Raw genomic sequence first — 21102 nt, 5'->3', positions numbered from 1 at the left:
AGGAGATTGTGTTGGTAGCAACTATGGATTTTATACCTGTCTGTCTGGTGAACACGGGCAGCGGAGAGCCTTTCATATCGGCTGTGGAGGCGAGGCTTCTCAAAGATTCAATGTACAAGGCGGCCTCTTATAATCAGTCTCTTCTTGCTGAATCGATCTATGATGCCGGCTCAACTTCTGAGCAGATAATCAGGTAAGAGAAGAGAATCATGTCAAATTCCATTTAGAATGCCCTGCTAACCACACTGGACTTGTACTCTTAGCCATATCAAAATTAAGCTTCGATGACTTCTTCTTAGATCTTATTAAATGTAATCTTTAATAAACAGAAACGTTTTTCGTAATTTTGCATTCGTCCATTAGGTATCCTGACGATGATTACGATCGGTTCTGGCTGCCTTATACGGATCCTTCTTGGGCATCCATTAGCACTTCTCTCACTGTAGAGAACTTGTACTTGGGTTTCGAACCGCCATCGGCAGTAATGAGAACTGCGGCCACGCCTATGAATGCCAACGGGTCACTCTACTTCAACTGGACGGCGAACGATCCCAACACAGAATTCCATATTTTCAGGCATTTTGCTGATTTCCAGAAATCAAATGGAAGCACTAGTTTAAGGGAATTCTATTGCTGTAACAATGGGGATTCATGCTTTGCACACGAACCGAAGTACTTAGTTGCCTCGACAGTATACACCACCTCGCCAATGACTGGTGTTCGCGACTACTCGATTTCTTTTTCGAAGACGGAAAAATCAGTCCTCCCCCCAATCCTAAATGCCTTTGAGATCTATATTGTTCTTACCCTCAACGAAACTGCAACCGACGAAAAAGATGGTTTGTTGTCTTCCAAAATGCCTCATATTCTCGACTTTTCAAGAAAACTTTTCTAGTTTCTCAAAATGCCTCAGAATCCGTTTTGATTTGATTCATTTGTGGAATCTCTGAAGTTTATGCTATCACGAGCATCAAAGACATATACGGAGTGGAGAAAAATTGGATGGCCGATCCATGCTTGCCGAACAAGTACATGTGGGATGGCTTGACTTGCAGCTATGACGATGACAACCCACCAAGAATTATTTCTCTGTAAGTAAATTCTATCAAACTATCTAATTTGTATGAATCGAGCATCTAGCTCACAGGATTTGCTACCTCACTACCAGGAACCTATCTTCATCTGGATTGAGTGGGAAGATAGATGCGTCCATTGGGAACCTCAAGCTGATTCAATCTTTGTAAGTGAACACAGAATCCATATAAACAATGTCACTGGGTCTATTTGGTTCCTTTTTAACGTTCAATCTCACATTTTGACTAATATGAATGTAGCTATTAACTGGGGCAATTCTTTTTTTTTCTTCAGGGATTTATCAAAAAACAAAATCGAAGGACCGATACCCCCGTTCCTTGCAACGTTAACTTCCCTTGAACACTTGTAAAATACCATTTTTTATGCCAGATCTGAACTAGATTAATTTATCATTTTATTGAAGTTTTCAGCTAATAATTACGGATGTTCAGGGATTTATCACAAAACAACTTGACGGGAACGGTGCCTCAGTTTCTTGCAGCATTGATATATCTCTCGTACTTGTAAGTTGAAAAACTTTCAGGAAAAAGACTTGTCCTTCACCGTGTCTACTGTGTGGAAAGGCAGAGATATGATATGAGATTCTGCATGCATGCAGGAATTTATCTCACAACCAGCTCAGTGGATCAGTTCCCATATCTTTGGTTGACAAATCCAGAACAGAATCGCTCACATTAAGGTTGGGATAAGCACCTTAGCCAGAGTTCATTGCATGAATGAGATAAACCTAATGATTCAATGCATGAACAATTCAATTATGCTAATACATAGCGTTGAACCTCCTTCTGCTAGTGTTGATCCAAATCTTTGTAATTCCCCTTCATGCAACGCAACTGATCCCTGTGCTCTAAAATCATGCAAAAAGAGCCCAAGTGTTGTCGTCCCAGTAGTAGTTGCAGTTGCGATCACTACGGTTGCTATTGGAATTGCGGTGTTGATTTGGTTTAAATGTAGAAGACCCAGAGGTGAGCTTTAAACACACAATTTAGCTTAAATATTTTCCATAGCCGATCATTTCAAGTTGCTGGTTACTAATCAACTGTCTGTTTGGACCTCATCAGCTGCAAGACCAAATCCCCAGTATATAAAAAGAGAAGGTTCCTTTAATTTAGACACTCGACGATTCTCATATGATGAAATTGTGACTGTGACCAACAATTTCCAGAGGGTGATCGGCAAAGGAGCCTTTGGAACAGTCTATCATGGTCAAATGAAGGATGGTAATGAGGTTGCCGTTAAGATGCTCTCTCAACACGCCCAGGCTTCTGTTGAATTCCAAACAGAGGTATGGGGACAATCAATTATTTATTCAATACTTGATGCTCGTAAATACCTCTGGTATGAGTGAGCTCATGTTGGGTGTGGTGGGATTTGGCTCACAGGCGCAGCTCTTGATGACGCTTCACCATAGGCATCTAGTTCGCTTCATCGGCTACTGTGCAGATGGCGACAAGAAAGCCCTAATCTTGGAGTACATGGCCAAAGGAAATCTTGGAAAGCTTTTATCAGGTACATGGTTCAAAAGCTCCTTAACACGAATCGTCTAATTAGTAAAGAAAGAAAGAAATTGATTATTCTCATTCCCAACAGCTCAAGATGACATGGAAACTCTGAGTTGGGATCAGCGTCTACGCATTGGACTAGATGTTTCACAAGGTTAGTGAATGCTCTGATCTGTGCGAGAATCCATACACTTCAAAGCAAAACAGTTCGAATAAATCTTACTTCTCTGGTTTTAAACTTGAGTGCTGCGGAATTACTACTCCCATTGCAATTGAAGAAGTAATGACACGAACAAATTTAGTTCGTTAAAGATAATAAGCTCCTTTACTTCCATTGTTATTTAGTTTTATATTTCATTGATCGTTGGATTGTAGGATTGGAGTATTTACATGTGGGCTGCAAGCCACCAATTATTCATAGGGACGTGAAAGCCGCAAACATCCTTCTGAATGAAAACTTAGAGGCCAAACTGGCAGATTTTGGAATTTGCAAGGTTTTCACCGATGAATACTACACCCATATGTCAACCCAAGTGAAGGGCACCCATGGATATCTTGATCCAGAGTAAGTCCCCCTTGAATTTAACCAAACAAATGGAAATGCTTCCCTAAACACGATAACTTAAATCTAATTTTGCGCCCGCGCCCACTTCTCTGTTTTTCTTTTCTCTTCTGATGTATTCTTTCATTCTGCTATTTTTTCTTCTCTAAGATCACAACCTCACAATTTAGCTCCCTTTGATATTCATCACATTCAGGTACTTCAGTTCCCACAACCTGAACGAGAAAAGTGATGTTTATAGTTTCGGGGTCGTTTTACTAGAGCTCATCACAGGGAGACCCGCTATTATCCAAATCTGGGACTCTCAGAAGATCGGTCTTGTAGAATGGGTGTCTTGCTTGATTTCAGGAGGGGACGTTAGGAATATCATGGACCCAAAATTGCAAGCAGAGTACGACATTACCTCTGCTTGGAAGGCTCTGGACATATCTATTTCATGCACGCAACCAAAATCTGTACAAAGGCCTTCCATAAGCAGTGTAGTGGCTGAACTGAAAGACTGCTTGGAATTGGTGATATGCAAAGACAGGAGCTCAGGTATGGTGACTGATGAATTCGTCGCACGGAGCTCTTCCAATTCCATCTATTGCCCACTACCAAGATGAGTGATCAAAATAATGACAATAGTGAGAGAAAGGCGTGGCTTCAGAGTGCTTTTTAGTTTGTTGATGTCTTTGCTTTTGCTTCGGGTTTCTACTTCCTTTACGAGTTTTCGTCAACTGGTGATAATAAAAGATTAGTTTCTGTAAAATTATATTGTTGTACTTGAGTCAGATTCTACGGAATGTTTAGTCAACCCCATCGAAGTGCTTGTCTGTCCCAACTCCCAAGCCTTGGTGGAAGCTTGTTCAATCATAACTTTATGAATCTGGAAGAAGCCAGATCAGAAAAGGAAAATTGAAGACCACAAGTTTTTCATAGAGCTTGCATTTAGATCATTAATGGATTCATTTTTCAGCTAAACATTGATATCTATGACTCCCATCATTGTTTGGTCCCTTGAGCTGACCATAAACATATCTACTATAAGTTTTTGAACACTGGCTGATTGGCAGTATTTTATAACCACTGTCCAACGGAAATGAAACAAAATAATGGCCATGAAAGGCATCTCCATAGTTCTGGGTTTCAGAATAAAATGTACAGATGAAAGCATCCAATCTTTTGTATCGCCTTTTCCTGTTCTCAACGGAAAAGCAGCCGAGACAAGTCAAATTAGTCTTGCATTGGTTTTGACCTTTCGAGTATCTGCACTCAGTGCCTTCGTTATCTGCATGACTGCATGTCGTCGTGGAATTCAATCCCGCGTTTGATACAGTCCGAGGCTGCTCCCGAGTCCAAATAAGCTTCTATTAATCGGAAAGTTCCTTTTCTTTGTCTATCCCATTTGGACCCGTATACCATTCGCCAGAAGACTCGGAAGATTTGTGAAATGGAATAACAACATATATCATCCCAGCTGAGAAGAGAGAAATGGAATGGTAATTCATTGAGCCGGCAGGTTCACGGCTATCGAAAAAATCAAAACTGACCTGCTTAGATGCTCCTTCAATCTTTTTCCTTGGAGAACTCTGCTCTTCTCCAAGCGACGGTCCCAACGAAGACCGACTTCTAGCCGTAAAGAAGTTAGCAACGGTTGACGAGTGGGTTTGGCGCGCACGTCAAAGAAGTTAACGAGTCACTGTCCAGGCCGCGACAAAAGATTAAAGGCATGCCCTTGTCGAACGTGAAAGAGAAAGTTAAAATGGATTTTTCCTTTTTATTTTGTATAAAGGGGGGGGAGTGAAAGGAAAAGAAAGAGTGAAAGTAAAAGTGAATAATAAATATTAAGAAAATAATAAATTATAGATTATCAATAAATTAATATTTTTAAAGTATTTCACTTAAATACCCATTTAAAATAAAATATTTTTAAAAATACCGACGTCATGAAAATATTTCTAAAACTACCCAACTTTGATCGATCAAATGCCTATGTCTGCAGTCAAAAGCCACACAAAAGCAGTCAATACCCATTTAAAATAAAATATTTTTAAAAATACTGACGTCATGAAAATATTTCTAAAACTACCCAACTTTGACCGATCAAATGCCTATGTGTGCAGTCAAAAGTGACACATAAGCTTTGACTGCTTATGTGTTGTCACGTCATCTGTGTAGTAAACATAGATCGACACGCCGTCTGCCACGACATTATTTTATCATGTCATTTGCCACGTAAGCTGACATGTCATTAAATATAATTTTTAAAAATTTTTAAATAAGTTTTAAAAAACGATAAATAAGTTTAAAATAATAAAATTTTAAAAAATAATAAATAATTTAAAAAAATATTTTTAAAAAAATTATATAAACATTTTAAAATAATATAAAAAATTTAAAAATAATACATATATATATATATATGTTTAAAAAAAACCAAATATTTAAACAAATAAAGATTAAAATAAAATTTTAAAAATATGTTATTTTTAAATATTTTTTAATAAAAGGTTATAAAACGTGTACCGATAAATAAGATTTTTAAACTCTCAAATAATTTTTTCAATTAAAAATATTTTAAAGTGATAATAAAAGCTATTAGATATGTTAGAATATTTTTTTAATTAATTAATATACGAATTTGATGTTTTGTTATTTTAAAAAAGTTGGTAGAATATTTATACCACCAAATAAGAATTTTAAAACAAAATTATTGTTTACTAATTATTGTATTAAATTAAATAATATCTTAAATTAAAATAATTACATTAAGGTATTAAGTAAAAGAAAGTGTTAATTATATTAAAAAATAATTCCTAAATAATTAATAATCCAATTTTTTATGTTTTATTATATTAAAGTGGAGGTAATGAAATGAAATGTGTTAGATTTTTTTAAAACCAAAAATTAATATTTTTAAAAAAATTATTTACAAAATAACCTAAATCAATCATGAAAAGAAAATAGGAGAAAAAAGACAAACTGATGTGGCTCACCGATGACGTGGTGGGGTGACATGGCATAAGACTATTCGGGTGCTGATGTGGTGTGATGAAGTGGCACCACGTAAGCAATCAAAGCTTATGTGTCACTTGTGTTGTACACATGTGCAAATGACTGGTAAAAGTTAAGTGTTTGTGCAACTAAGTTCAAAAGTTGGTTATTTGTGTTATTATTTAAAAAAATATGTAATATATTAAAATTCCCTTGATAAAAAGAGAAGGGTCCGATCTTTTTTTAGCCTCAACTCATACCACTCTTTCTTGGTTGCTTCTCTTTCTCTTATTCTCTCTATTTTTTCTCTTTCTCTTATTCTCTCTATTTTTTCTCTTTCTTTTCTTCTTTTCTTCTCAATTGTGCACTTTAACGGTATTCAATTAGGTCATTCCCTGCTATGGTATTCATTTTTAAAGAATACTATTGGTTATCCATGTGGCCCAGCACTCATGGTGGTGCTATAAGCAATTAGGAGCGTGATGGGCTTATCATATATTTCAAAATCCAAAATGTATCGGTTAGGTATATCGTCTGATATGGAGGTAATGAACAAACAAAATCTGATACATGTTGATGATGCTCCCTTCTATTATTGGGAGTTGTTGATAAACCGTGTTGGAAGAAACAACTAGGATACAAATTTTATTGTCCATTTCGTTCAACAAGAATTGTCGAATCTAAGAATGCAAGATTCCTTAAAAATAATGAAATTAGTGGAAATATCCAATCTCGAAACTTAGTTTTTGAGGAACATACGAGTTTTCAACCCGCTCCTACAACTTCACATAGATTGGTTGTCATTTAGGATTATCAAGATTGATTACTCAAGAACAACCAATAGTTGAAGAATGGTCTCATCATGAAGATATTCTTATAGATCTAGTTACTCAACATTCTCAACCTGAAAGTGTTGAAGTAGCATTAAGAAGATCTTCAAGAGTTAGGAAATTGCAATTTCTTTAGAGTGTGAAGTGTAACTTAAAAAATCTGACATGGACATTGGTGTTCAAGCTATGAGTGGACATAAATCCACATTATGGAATGATGCCATGAAGTAAGAGTTGGATTCAATGGCTAAAAACCAAGTCTTAGGTTTTCTTGAATTGCCTAAAAGGGGGAAGACCATTGGCTGTAAGTAGGTTTTTAATACCAAAAGAAATTATTTAGGCAATATTAAAAGATATAAGGCAAATGATTTACTCAATAAGAAAGAATTGATTATCATGATATCTTCTCTCCTATTTCAAAGAAGGATTCATTCAAATAATCATGGCATTAGTAACTCATTTTGATATGGAGGTATATAAAATGGATGTCAAAACGGTTTTCCTCAATGGAAACCTAGAAGAAGAGTTTTACATGAAACAACATGAAGGTTTTATTTCAGAGGGGAATGATCACTTGGTTTGTAGAATTAAGAAATCAATATATAGACTGAAACAAGCCTCTTGTCAGTGGTATTTAAAATTTCATGATGTTATTTCTTTATTTGGTAGTTTGGAGAATATAATGGACCAATGTATATACCATAAGGTAAGTGGGAGCAAAATAATTTTCTTAGTCCTATATGTAGATAATATTCTACTTGTTTCAAGTGATTTAGGATTATTTCATGAGGATAAACGATTTTTCTCGATGAAATATGATGTGAAGGATATGGGCGAAGCTTCTTATGTCATAGGCATAAAGATTGATAGAGACAGATCCCGAGGGACATTAGGTGACAAATTAAAAGAGATTTCGTACGAAAAATTGCTCATCTGGTGTTGCACCTATTGTCAAAGGTGACAAATTAAGTTTGGAACAAAGTTCATGAAATGATTTAGAGAGGGAACAAATGAAAAATATTCCATATGTAGTTGAAAGTTTAATATATGCTCAGGTTTGCACAAAACCTGACATAGCATATGCATTGGGAATGTTGGGCAAATATCATAGTAACCCTGGTTTGGACCATTGAAAAGCTGCAAAGAAAGTCATACGATATCTTCAAGGGACTAATGACTACAAACTCATGTATAATTCTTCAAAGAACAAATAATTTTTGAAAAAAAAAAAAGTTGAATAACTGATTTTTTTTAATTAAAAAATATATTTCTCCGTTTTTTCCCTTTTTTCAAAACAGAGAAAATTGGCAGTTGGGGAGAATTGAAGAATAGGAAGAAGCCAAAGTTAACAATGGTTTCGAGGAATTCAGATTCGTGACTGACCTGCTGAAGACTCCATTAAATAAGAGGGTGTCTACTCTGCAGTGAGGAAAGGAAGAGTTTTCTGCGAGTTCCGATGCAACATCCCGTTTAGTGAGAGTAATAGAAAAAAAAAAGATCAGCGACAGAGTAGAATGGCTTCCTTCTCCCATCTCCTGTGACAACTTAGAAACCATCACACTCCCAAACCGACAGAGCAATCAATTCTCGTCTCTTTCGAAATAGGAATCAAACCCAGTTAAGGGGACATAAGAACACCCATTTGTGGGGAGTGGTAGCAACAGGGGAGCAGTGGGGAGCGACGGCAGCTGGCACGACGAGAGGGCGAGAGGAGAGGGGTTGAGAGGAGAGGAGAGGAGAAAGATCGAGCGGGGAGAGATGGAACGAAAACAATAAGAACCGATAAGGGCTTACGTGGCACGAAATGACATGGCAAAAAGAATGTTAATAGATAATGGCATGGCATCTTACTTGGCAGATAACGTGTCGGAATTAAGGGTGGCTTCCAACCCAGCCGGCTCGCAAGCCGCTCGAGTTCGGCTCGGTTTCGGCTCGGTTCGAAACGTTATATCTCGAGCTCGAGCCGAGCTCGAACTCAGGGATGGGCTCGTTTACATTAACGAGTCGAGCTCGAGCAGAGCCCGATTCGGCTTGTTGGTTCGCGAGCCGACTCGTTAATATAACGAGCGATTCGGGGATCGGGAAACCTCTCTTCGTTTCTCCTGCGAAACCCATACCTCACTCTGCCATTTCCATGCCATTTCAGCATGATTTCTTGCGGAAATCGCTGTCTGTCGGTAGGTATTCAGGGGAAATGGGGGATTTGGTCTTCAAATCCCTCGTTCTCCCTCTCCCTCTTCGATTCCTCGATTTCTTCCTCTGCGATTTCTGTCTTTTCTTCCTTTGCGATTTCTTTCTCTTCTTCCTCTTCGATTTCTTCATCCAAAGTTTTTCCTCGCCGACGAGACGAAATCGATGGTCCGACGGAAGGAGGAAAGATTTTTATTTCTGTAAGCAAATGTTCTTTTTCTACGCTCTATTTTTTTTTTCAGATATTTGCAGTTGACAGTTCAAAGTACACTCGGGAAGAAATCATTGGAAGAAAACTGGTATGAATTTTATTTCATCATTTTGAGTGTTGATACTGTTTGATTTTTTGAAACGATGAGTTCTTGATTTAAGGGTAGAAGGTAAGAAGATCATTTTATACAAATTGTATAAGGTTGACTTATTTTATTCTCTTAATTTTTTTTTTCATTTTGTTTTTTTTTTTTTTTCTTGAGTGTGCCGTCAATTGCATTCTAGCTGGCTGAGAGCCAGGAAACTTCATACTGACATTCAAGAAGGAAAGGAAGGGTGGGGGAGAAAAATCCCCCACCTTGTCATTTGTTATGTTTTTGTATATCTCAGAATGACTTACTAAGCTCAAGTGCTACAATGTTTGGAAAATAGTTGGTTGTCAATGATTTTTTGCTCAAATTCCATTATTCTTCATAAATGAAGTTATTATTCTAGACTTTCAAATATTTTTATGTTGTGGGATCTTGTTTCTTTTTTGCCTTCTTATTTTCTGGTGTCTGACCTCTTATAAAATTTTGTACGTTTATCATACATTTCAACAATAAACAGCAATGGTATTCAAATTGTTACTTGATATATTTTAGTAATGGAATTTTATTTCATGATTCTGAGTGTTGATAACATATTCTGTTCAATAATACTCTATTATAGTTAATGGAATCAGGAGCTTTCTTAATTGCATCCAACTTCTCTTTATTATAAAAAAGAATAAAAAAAGTTAGTTTTTGTCCTTCTTTCTTAATTCTCATTGAACTTATATCTGCTGCTGTTCTAAAATGTTATATGGCTTGATGTATTAGGAAAAGTGATTTGATAGTTCCTTTTCTATCTTTTGGAAATTGAGATCTTGTGTGTAAACCTTTGATGTCTTAAATTTACTCATTGGATGATATATGATGCCTAAACCTTGTCAAATGTTCATATTTCGTTGAATTGATACGTTAGATATAGACGGATGTAAATTATCTCTCTTTTTTACAATCGATTTTTTTCCTTCCTCTTCATTTTTTTCATCCGAAGTTCTTCCTCGCTGACGAGACGAAAGCGACGGTCCGATGGGAGGTAAGATTTTTATTTAATATTTTTTTTTTTTTTGTCGCCGACCTAAACCTAAAAAATTACTAACTCTCGCTTCGTTTTAGTAGTGCTCCTTCATTCTTGAAAAGGCTTTTGGAGATATCCCTGAACGGCAAACACACTTTCGAGTTCTGTAAGTGTTGATTTTTTTTATCATTAATTTCTTGGTATTGAGGTTGAATTTCATCAGAATATTAGAAAAGAATATTGGTGTGCTTATTTCCTTCTCTTAGAAGTTTTTAAATTTATATATAAAAAAAGGATCGGTATATTGGACTGGAAACTATTGTGTGCAGGGCTACTGGTTCAAAGAGACCCCGCTGCATTGAAAGACAAGGGTCGTTCCCGATTGTCACAATGTCACTTACCTTCCTCTAAGAATAAACAAGTATCTTAAATTATGTGTAGGATCTTTGTTGTTCGGATAACTTTCTTTTCTTTATGTTTTTAATTTGTAATTTTGTTTTTTTGTAGAAGTAAGAATGTCAACACCTCCTCAATTGACATCAATAATTAACATTAGTTCTAGTGTGACTATAAATAGTGACTCAACTCCACCAGAGTCACTACCCTCTGTCATAGAAGTGGGCCCAAATGAAATTACCATAAATGAGGATAAAGGTGATTCTACTCATACTTCAAAAAGACAAAAAAAGTCTCATGTGTAGTTGGAATTCAAAGAAGTATCACTTAATGGTACAAAAAAGGCTCAGTGTGTTCATTGTAAAATCAATTTGAGTGTTATTAGTAGTGGAGTGACCACACATATGAATCAACATTTGAAACGTTGCACTAGTAGAAAAGTGGCAATGAGAAAACAAAAAACCTTAAACTTTCAACCAGTGGGAGTGGGGTCTAATGTTGATCAGAGTCTATCTGGACTTCCTTTTATGGATTTTGGAGGAAAATATGATCAAGCTAAAATGAGAGTACTCATTGCTCATTGGATTCTTATGCATGAGCATCCATTCATGATAGTAGAAGAGGAGGGATTTAATTTTGTAATGAAGATGGCAAATATGAATTATGAGAAAATATCTCGTAAGACTATTAAGAAGGAGTGTATGGACGTGTATGAGGCAGAGAAAAAGAAATTGAAATTTTTGTTAAAAGAGATTAACAAGATTAGTCCTACCACGGAACTTTGGAAGTCTCAAAATCAAAAAATTGAATACATGGTTATTACTGGCAATTTCATTGACAATAATTGGAAGCTACAAAAACGAGTCTTGAGTTTTGTGCATGTTCCTCCTCCTCCTCGTGGCGTTGATATAGCAGATGCTATTTACAAGGGTTTGAAAGAGTGGGAGATCGAAAATAAAGTTTTTAGTATTTCAGCCGATAATGCTGCATATAATGATGTTTGTATCAGAGTTTTGAAACAAGATTTTTCAAGGAAAAAAAATTTGGTGTGTGGTAGAAAGTTGTTTCATGTGCGTTGTTGTGCTCATATTTTGAACTTATTAGTCCAAGATGGTCTTGTTCATATTAAAGATATCATTGATAATGTGCGTGAAAGTGTCAAATTCATAAATCTGTCTGAGGCTGGACTTCACACTTTTTCTGAAATTGTGCAACAATTAGAACTTAGTGAAAAGAGGTTGGTTATTGATTGTCCAACTCGTTGGAACTCCACTTATGACATGTTGTCTTCTGCATTAAAATTCAAAGATGCATTATCTAGATTTAAAGTTAGAGAACCAACATATGATTGTTTGCCAAGTTTTAATGAATGGGGAAAGGTTGACATAGTGTGTGAGATTTTAGAAGTTTTTAATGCAGTTACTAATATAATTTCTGGGAGTGACTACCCTACTTCTAATTTGTACCTTAGTGAGGTATATAGTGTAAAAGAAGTTATGGATTTTCATTCTACAAATGAAAATGTTTTCATTAGGACAATGGTTAGTAGAATGAAAGAGAAATTTGAGAAGTATTGGGGTGAATGCAATTTATTGATGGTTGTTGCTTCAGTTTTGGATCCAAGGGTCAAATTAAAGTTGATCGAAATGTGTTTTCCAGTGATATATTCTAAGGAGGAAGCTACAATGAATATAAATTTAGTTCGACGCACATTATATGAGATCTACAATGAATATGTATCCTTATATAATGTGGATATTAGAAATGAAGAGATTGTTTCAAGTACTAGTAGCTCTATGGGTGTTTCCACAAGTCGTAGGCCCTCATCAAGTTCAGGTTGGTCAAAGTTAATGAGTTATATGAAACAAAAGGATGTAGTTAATTCACCAAGGTCAGAATTGGAAATTTATCTTGAAGAAGGTGTTAGTTGTGAGGAAACTTCACAATATGATTTTGATGTTTTAAAATGGTGGAAAGTGAATCATATGAAATTTCGGGTATTATCTAAGATGGCAGTAGACATCCTTGTAGTTCCCATATCCACAGTAGCTTCAGAGTCTACATTTAGTGCTGGTGGTAGAGTAATAGACTCATATCGTTCTTCCTTGGCACCAAGTACAATTCAAGCTTTGATTTGTGGCACTGATTGGATTCGGGTTCTTCACAGTGTAAAAAAAAAATCAAAAGGTGAAGTTATTTGATCAATTCTTTATTATGATATTTTTTAGTTTTATTTATTAAAATTTTGTTTTATGATTACAGCCTGAGAAGAAGAGTGTAGAGATAATGCTACCAGCTACATGATTTTTCATGTTTCTCTCATCATGGTAATTTTAATATTTTTAACGACATTAAGTAACATGTAGTGGAAGAGTATTTTTTTATCTGACAATAACTAATTTTATTTTTTTGTTTTTGTCGTAGGTGGAGATTTTGCTCATGCAGGGACGTATACTATTTTCTAGCATTAAGAGAAACAACTATAGTTTGTAATTTTATAATGGATTTATAGTTTTTATTTGGGTGATTGTGAATTGATAGTGATATTTCATTTAATTTTGTTGTGTTTGATTATTGTATGAAGTTTATTTATAATATTATGCAGTGTATGAAATGTTTAGACTATTTTATGGAGTGTTTATGGAATGTATAGATAATTTTATGGAGTGTTTATGGAGTGTTTATGGAGTATTGATGGAGTGTTTTATGGAGTGTTTATGCAGGTATTATGAATATTGATTATGCCCAATTTTAAGTAGAGGTCATGCCGAATTTTATATAGGTATTATATACATAGATTATACTCAATTTTAAGAAGAGGTTATGCCTCAATCTTATACATGTATTATATATATATAGGTTATGCCTAATTTTATGTAGAGGTCATGTCCAATTTTATGTAAAATGTATGTATAATTTTATATATAATTTATTTGATATATTTTTTTGAAAATTTTTAAATGTATGTTGAGGCTCGAGTTCGGCTCGAAGCTCGGCTCAAGCTCGGTTAAAATTTTTGGGCTCGAGCTCGATAACAATTTTAGGCTCGAGACGAGGCTCGGCTCAAAATATTTAAATCAAGTTCGGCTCGAACATAGGCAGGTTCGGGCTCGGCTCAGCTCGATGCCACCCCTAGTCGGAATGGTGATGTGACAGTCAATGTGTCTATCTACTCACACAGTACTAATAACGTGGTGACATGTAATCAGTCAAAGCATATGTATCACCTTTGACTGTACACATGTAAGGTGGACAAGTCAAAGTTGGGTATTTTTCAAAATAAGTTCAAAGTAACGTCTTTTATCGAAATAAATTTTTAAATATAGATAATTTGGTAAATGTCCCATTAGTTTTATTTCTGAGAGTTTTCAGTGCGCTGAAGAAGTTAAAAGTCGTAACTCAATCATCCATAAAAGTTCTGAAAGCTTGACCTTCCATTTTATCTTACAAAACTATTCAAATTGCCGTTAATTACTCATAGTGGGAACTAACGAAAAGCCAGTAATATGTAGCGTATTTTTCCGTGGATTAATTTATGCCGAGGAAGAGGGCCATTCGGATCTGTTAAGGTGCTTATAGAGAAAACGATGTCGCAACGGTTGTCTCACAAACTTGTTCATTGTCATGCCCTGTCGACTCACTCAACAAATTAATTCAGCAGAAAAATCGAGAGTGGAATATACATCTCACTGATCCTTTCAAGTAAAATGTAAAGGGAGATTCACAAAATTAGACCTTCCTCCTTTCCTCTTCCCTCTTTCCTCTAACAGCTCGACTACCAGCGTTCCTGGTTCCCTTTTCCCTTCCAGTTCGACCAGGCCTCCTCAAAGATTGGCCCCGTCCGGCAAATTTACGGAGCTCCACCACGATTTCTACTTCCGGCGCGATTTTACAGAGCCGGTGACCTCTACAGGTATGATCATCCTTCCGGCGCTTTGATTTATCCTTCCGGCGAACTCTTTCGTCTTTCCTCTTCGTCTTCGTTCTTCGTCTTCGTCTTCGTTCTTCGTCTTCGTCTTCGTCTTCGTCTTCGTCTTCGTCTTCGTCTTCGTCATCGTCTTCGTCATCGTCTGATGTGGCATGTTGACCGAGCCATGATTTCAAACTTTGAAATCCGGTATTTTTGTAAATGTCTTTCGCCTTTCGTCTTCGTCTTCGTCTGATGTGGCAAGTTAACCGAGCCATGATTTCAAACTTTGAAATCCGGTATTTTTGTAAATGTCTTTCGTCTTTCGTCTTTCGTCTTCGTCTTCGTCTGATGTGGCCAGTTGTCTGGGCCACATGGATTTCAAACTTTAAATTCCGGTATTTGTATAAATGTCCCAAATGTAAATCAGTACATGCATTCTCATGACCTTATCCTACCTGCGGCCGGTGAAGACGCCCAAAGATTTACTTCTGTCCCTGGATCCTCTGCAAGAAAGTAAAATAGATGGCGATGGCGGAGCATCTCTTCTTCCTCTTCGCAATATTTGCAGCTGTTGTTGTGGCGCAACCAGGTTAGTTTGATCGTCCAGAACCTTAATCCATCATAGACAAACAAGACAAGTAATAAGAATCCAAGATGCTTCATCTGAGGTCAAACTTACACATATGCAGGATTCATCAGCATCGACTGCGGCATACCGGAAGGCTTCAACTATACCGACAGTGAGACGGGGATCTTTTACACTTCCGACGCTGGTTTCGTACGGTCCGGAGAAAACAGGGAGTTCCCATCTTCGAATCTTGTCGCCTCTTCCCTTAAACGACAGTACAGAAGCATGAGAAGCTTCCCAGACGGTGAACGAAACTGTTACACGGTAAGACCAGTCCTGAAGGGTAGCAAGTACTTCGTGAGAGCTTCTTTCATGTATGTGGATTACGATAAACAAATAGCACCAGAGTTTGATCTCTATGTGGGAATCAACCTGTGGACTCGAGTAAGCTTAGCGAATGCATCGCTTCCAAGTTGGAAGGAGATTGTGTTGGTAGCAACTATGGATTTTATACCTGTCTGTCTGGTGAACACGGGCAGCGGAGAGCCTTTCATATCGGCTGTGGAGGCGAGGCTTCTCAAAGATTCAATGTACAAGGCGGCCTCTTATAATCAGTCTCTTCTTGCTGAATCGATCTATGATGCCGGCTCAACTTCTGAGCAGATAATCAGGTAAGAGAAGAGAATCATGTCAAATTCCATTTAGAATGCCCTGCTAACCACACTGGACTTGTACTCTTAGCCATATCAAAATTAAGCTTCGATGACTTCTTCTTAGATCTTATTAAATGTAATCTTTAATAAACAGAAACGTTTTTCGTAATTTTGCATTCGTCCATTAGGTATCCTGACGATGATTACGATCGGTTCTGGCTGCCTTATACGGATCCTTCTTGGGCATCCATTAGCACTTCTCTCACTGTAGAGAACTTGTACTTGGGTTTCGAACCGCCATCGGCAGTAATGAGAACTGCGGCCACGCCTATGAATGCCAACGGGTCACTCTACTTCAACTGGACGGCGAACGATCCCAACACAGAATTCCATATTTTCAGGCATTTTGCTGATTTCCAGAAATCAAATGGAAGCACTAGTTTAAGGGAATTCTATTGCTGTAACAATGGGGATTCATGCTTTGCACACGAACCGAAGTACTTAGTTGCCTCGACAGTATACACCACCTCGCCAATGACTGGTGTTCGCGACTACTCGATTTCTTTTTCGAAGACGGAAAAATCAGTCCTCCCCCCAATCCTAAATGCCTTTGAGATCTATATTGTTCTTACCCTCAACGAAACTGCAACCGACGAAAAAGATGGTTTGTTGTCTTCCAAAATGCCTCATATTCTCGACTTTTCAAGAAAACTTTTCTAGTTTCTCAAAATGCCTCAGAATCCGTTTTGATTTGATTCATTTGTGGAATCTCTGAAGTTTATGCTATCACGAGCATCAAAGACATATACGGAGTGGAGAAAAATTGGATGGCCGATCCATGCTTGCCGAACAAGTACATGTGGGATGGCTTGACTTGCAGCTATGACGATGACAACCCACCAAGAATTATTTCTCTGTAAGTAAATTCTATCAAACTATCTAATTTGTATGAATCGAGCATCTAGCTCACAGGATTTGCTACCTCACTACCAGGAACCTATCTTCATCTGGATTGAGTGGGAAGATAGATGCGTCCATTGGGAACCTCAAGCTGATTCAATCTTTGTAAGTGAACACAGAATCCATATAAACAATGTCACTGGGTCTATTTGGTTCCTTTTTAACGTTCAATCTCACATTTTGACTAATATGAATGTAGCTATTAACTGGGGCAATTCTTTTTTTTTCTTCAGGGATTTATCAAAAAACAAAATCGAAGGACCGATACCCCCGTTCCTTGCAACGTTAACTTCCCTTGAACACTTGTAAAATACCATTTTTTATGCCAGATCTGAACTAGATTAATTTATCATTTTATTGAAGTTTTCAGCTAATAATTACGGATGTTCAGGGATTTATCACAAAACAACTTGACGGGAACGGTGCCTCAGTTTCTTGCAGCATTGATATATCTCTCGTACTTGTAAGTTGAAAAACTTTCAGGAAAAAGACTTGTCCTTCACCGTGTCTACTGTGTGGAAAGGCAGAGATATGATATGAGATTCTGCATGCATGCAGGAATTTATCTCACAACCAGCTCAGTGGATCAGTTCCCATATCTTTGGTTGACAAATCCAGAACAGAATCGCTCACATTAAGGTTGGGATAAGCACCTTAGCCAGAGTTCATTGCATGAATGAGATAAACCTAATGATTCAATGCATGAACAATTCAATTATGCTAATACATAGCGTTGAACCTCCTTCTGCTAGTGTTGATCCAAATCTTTGTAATTCCCCTTCATGCAACGCAACTGATCCCTGTGCTCTAAAATCATGCAAAAAGAGCCCAAGTGTTGTCGTCCCAGTAGTAGTTGCAGTTGCGATCACTACGGTTGCTATTGGAATTGCGGTGTTGATTTGGTTTAAATGTAGAAGACCCAGAGGTGAGCTTTAAACACACAATTTAGCTTAAATATTTTCCATAGCCGATCATTTCAAGTTGCTGGTTACTAATCAACTGTCTGTTTGGACCTCATCAGCTGCAAGACCAAATCCCCAGTATATAAAAAGAGAAGGTTCCTTTAATTTAGACACTCGACGATTCTCATATGATGAAATTGTGACTGTGACCAACAATTTCCAGAGGGTGATCGGCAAAGGAGCCTTTGGAACAGTCTATCATGGTCAAATGAAGGATGGTAATGAGGTTGCCGTTAAGATGCTCTCTCAACACGCCCAGGCTTCTGTTGAATTCCAAACAGAGGTATGGGGACAATCAATTATTTATTCAATACTTGATGCTCGTAAATACCTCTGGTATGAGTGAGCTCATGTTGGGTGTGGTGGGATTTGGCTCACAGGCGCAGCTCTTGATGACGCTTCACCATAGGCATCTAGTTCGCTTCATCGGCTACTGTGCAGATGGCGACAAGAAAGCCCTAATCTTGGAGTACATGGCCAAAGGAAATCTTGGAAAGCTTTTATCAGGTACATGGTTCAAAAGCTCCTTAACACGAATCGTCTAATTAGTAAAGAAAGAAAGAAATTGATTATTCTCATTCCCAACAGCTCAAGATGACATGGAAACTCTGAGTTGGGATCAGCGTCTACGCATTGGACTAGATGTTTCACAAGGTTAGTGAATGCTCTGATCTGTGCGAGAATCCATACACTTCAAAGCAAAACAGTTCGAATAAATCTTACTTCTCTGGTTTTAAACTTGAGTGCTGCGGAATTACTACTCCCATTGCAATTGAAGAAGTAATGACACGAACAAATTTAGTTCGTTAAAGATAATAAGCTCCTTTACTTCCATTGTTATTTAGTTTTATATTTCATTGATCGTTGGATTGGAGTATTTACATGTGGGCTGCAAGCCACCAATTATTCATAGGGACGTGAAAGCCGCAAACATCCTTCTGAATGAAAACTTAGAGGCCAAACTGGCAGATTTTGGAATTTGCAAGGTTTTCACCGATGAATACTACACCCATATGTCAACCCAAGTGAAGGGCACCCATGGATATCTTGATCCAGAGTAAGTCCCCCTTGAATTTAACCAAACAAATGGAAATGCTTCCCTAAACACGATAACTTAAATCTAATTTTGCGCCCGCGCCCACTTCTCTGTTTTTCTTTTCTCTTCTGATGTATTCTTTCATTCTGCTATTTTTTCTTCTCTAAGATCACAACCTCACAATTTAGCTCCCTTTGATATTCATCACATTCAGGTACTTCAGTTCCCACAACCTGAACGAGAAAAGTGATGTTTATAGTTTCGGGGTCGTTTTACTAGAGCTCATCACAGGGAGACCCGCTATTATCCAAATCTGGGACTCTCAGAAGATCGGTCTTGTAGAATGGGTGTCTTGCTTGATTTCAGGAGGGGACGTTAGGAATATCATGGACCCAAAATTGCAAGCAGAGTACGACATTACCTCTGCTTGGAAGGCTCTGGACATATCTATTTCATGCACGCAACCAAAATCTGTACAAAGGCCTTCCATAAGCAGTGTAGTGGCTGAACTGAAAGACTGCTTGGAATTGGTGATATGCAAAGACAGGAGCTCAGGTATGGTGACTGATGAATTCGTCGCACGGAGCTCTTCCAATTCCATCTATTGCCCACTACCAAGATGAGTGATCAAAATAATGACAATAGTGAGAGAAAGGCGTGGCTTCAGAGTGCTTTTTAGTTTGTTGATGTCTTTGCTTTTGCTTCGGGTTTCTACTTCCTTTACGAGTTTTCGTCAACTGGTGATAATAAAAGATTAGTTTCTGTAAAATTATATTGTTGTACTTGAGTCAGATTCTACGGAATGTTTAGTCAACCCCATCGAAGTGCTTGTCTGTCCCAACTCCCAAGCCTTGGTGGAAGCTTGTTCAATCATAACTTTATGAATCTGGAAGAAGCCAGATCAGAAAAGGAAAATTGAAGACCACAAGTTTTTCATAGAGCTTGCATTTAGATCATTAATGGATTCATTTTTCAGCTAAACATTGATATCTATGACTCCCATCATTGTTTGGTCCCTTGAGCTGACCATAAACATATCTACTATAAGTTTTTGAACACTGGCTGATTGGCAGTATTTTATAACCACTGTCCAACGGAAATGAAACAAAATAATGGCCATGAAAGGCATCTCCATAGTTCTGGGTTTCAGAATAAAATGTACAGATGAAAGCATCCAATCTTTTGTATCGCCTTTTCCTGTTCTCAACGGAAAAGCAGCCGAGACAAGTCAAATTAGTCTTGCATTGGTTTTGACCTTTCGAGTATCTGCACTCAGTGCCTTCGTTATCTGCATGACTGCATGTCGTCGTGGAATTCAATCCCGCGTTTGATACAGTCCGAGGCTGCTCCCGAGTCCAAATAAGCTTCTATTAATCGGAAAGTTCCTTTTCTTTGTCTATCCCATTTGGACCCGTATACCATTCGCCAGAAGACTCGGAAGATTTGTGAAATGGAATAACAACATATATCATCCCAGCTGAGAAGAGAGAAATGGAATGGTAATTCATTGAGCCGGCAGGTTCACGGCTATCGAAAAAATCAAAACTGACCTGCTTAGATGCTCCTTCAATCTTTTTCCTTGGAGAACTCTGCTCTTCTCCAAGCGACGGTCCCAACGAAGACCGACTTCTAGCCGTAAAGAAGTTAGCAACGGTTGACGAGTGGGTTTGGCGCGCACGTCAAAGAAGTTAACGAGTCACTGTCCAGGCCGCGACAAAAGATTAAAGGCATGCCCTTGTCGAACGTGAAAGAGAAAGTTAAAATGGATTTTTCCTTTTTATTTTGTATAAAGGGGGGGGAGTGAAAGGAAAAGAAAGAGTGAAAGTAAAAGTGAATAATAAATATTAAGAAAATAATAAATTATAGATTATCAATAAATTAATATTTTTAAAGTATTTCACTTAAATACCCATTTAAAATAAAATATTTTTAAAAATACCGACGTCATGAAAATATTTCTAAAACTACCCAATTTTGATCGATCAAATGCCTATGTCTGCAGTCAAAAGCCACACAAAAGCAGTCAATACCCATTTAAAATAAAATATTTTTAAAAATACTGACGTCATGAAAATATTTCTAAAACTACCCAACTTTGACCGATCAAATGCCTATGTGTGCAGTCAAAAGTGACACATAAGCTTTGAC

General features: G+C 37.3%; 3 protein-coding genes across 3 annotated transcripts; all 3 read left to right on the top strand.

The window, feature by feature from the left end:
• Window positions 1-441: 441 nt before the first annotated feature.
• Window positions 442-3869, top strand: LOC137950902 (probable LRR receptor-like serine/threonine-protein kinase At4g29180). The gene is made up of 12 exons (XM_068797564.1): window positions 442-839; window positions 953-1091; window positions 1169-1240; window positions 1369-1440; window positions 1527-1598; window positions 1694-1774; window positions 1888-2060; window positions 2157-2380; window positions 2478-2604; window positions 2686-2751; window positions 2973-3162; window positions 3356-3869. The coding sequence occupies exons 1-12, from the start codon at window positions 485-487 to the stop codon at window positions 3762-3764; spliced, it is 1980 nt and encodes a 659-aa protein (XP_068653665.1). The 5' UTR covers window positions 442-484; the 3' UTR covers window positions 3765-3869.
• Window positions 3870-15245: 11376 nt separating this feature from the next.
• LOC137950310 (putative leucine-rich repeat receptor-like serine/threonine-protein kinase At2g19230) lies at window positions 15246-16306 on the top strand. Its single transcript, XM_068796704.1, has 4 exons — window positions 15246-15364; window positions 15465-16014; window positions 16185-16217; window positions 16270-16306. Exons 1-4 carry the CDS (start codon window positions 15298-15300, stop codon window positions 16304-16306), a joined length of 687 nt encoding a protein of 228 aa, XP_068652805.1. The 5' UTR covers window positions 15246-15297.
• On the top strand, window positions 16263-19682 carry LOC137950904 (putative leucine-rich repeat receptor-like protein kinase At2g19210). Its single transcript, XM_068797566.1, has 12 exons — window positions 16263-16660; window positions 16774-16912; window positions 16990-17061; window positions 17190-17261; window positions 17348-17419; window positions 17515-17595; window positions 17709-17881; window positions 17978-18201; window positions 18299-18425; window positions 18507-18572; window positions 18832-18975; window positions 19169-19682. Exons 1-11 carry the CDS (start codon window positions 16306-16308, stop codon window positions 18837-18839), a joined length of 1389 nt encoding a protein of 462 aa, XP_068653667.1. The 5' UTR covers window positions 16263-16305; the 3' UTR covers window positions 18840-18975; window positions 19169-19682.
• The last annotated feature ends 1420 nt before the right edge of the window (window positions 19683-21102 follow it).

Source organism: Aristolochia californica, unplaced genomic scaffold (assembly GCF_029961685.1).
Source record: "Aristolochia californica isolate CCGP_79_NKW_82.1479 unplaced genomic scaffold, dmAriCali1.0.hap1 SCAF_14, whole genome shotgun sequence".
NCBI lineage: Eukaryota > Viridiplantae > Streptophyta > Magnoliopsida > Piperales > Aristolochiaceae > Aristolochia > Aristolochia californica.
The sequence above is the reverse complement of the archived record's forward strand: the minus strand, read 5'-3'. Positions and strand labels throughout refer to the sequence as shown.

Excerpts from the sequence above, each read along its gene's own strand:
- LOC137950902 (XM_068797564.1), top strand. The coding sequence starts at position 485 with ATGAGAACTGCGGCCACGCCTATGAATGCCAACGGGTCACTCTACTTC. Across the intron at positions 1,599-1,693 it reads TTGATATATCTCTCGTACTT|GAATTTATCTCACAACCAGC; the intron begins GTAAGTTGAAAA and ends GCATGCATGCAG. Across the intron at positions 2,381-2,477 it reads CTGTTGAATTCCAAACAGAG|GCGCAGCTCTTGATGACGCT; the intron begins GTATGGGGACAA and ends TTTGGCTCACAG.
- LOC137950310 (XM_068796704.1), top strand. The coding sequence starts at position 15,298 with ATGGCGATGGCGGAGCATCTCTTCTTCCTCTTCGCAATATTTGCAGCT. Across the intron at positions 16,015-16,184 it reads ACTTCTGAGCAGATAATCAG|GTATCCTGACGATGATTACG; the intron begins GTAAGAGAAGAG and ends TTCGTCCATTAG. Across the intron at positions 16,218-16,269 it reads GATTACGATCGGTTCTGGCT|AACTTGTACTTGGGTTTCGA; the intron begins GCCTTATACGGA and ends CTCACTGTAGAG.
- LOC137950904 (XM_068797566.1), top strand. The coding sequence starts at position 16,306 with ATGAGAACTGCGGCCACGCCTATGAATGCCAACGGGTCACTCTACTTC. Across the intron at positions 16,661-16,773 it reads TGCAACCGACGAAAAAGATG|TTTATGCTATCACGAGCATC; the intron begins GTTTGTTGTCTT and ends GAATCTCTGAAG. Across the intron at positions 18,426-18,506 it reads TCTTGGAAAGCTTTTATCAG|CTCAAGATGACATGGAAACT; the intron begins GTACATGGTTCA and ends CATTCCCAACAG.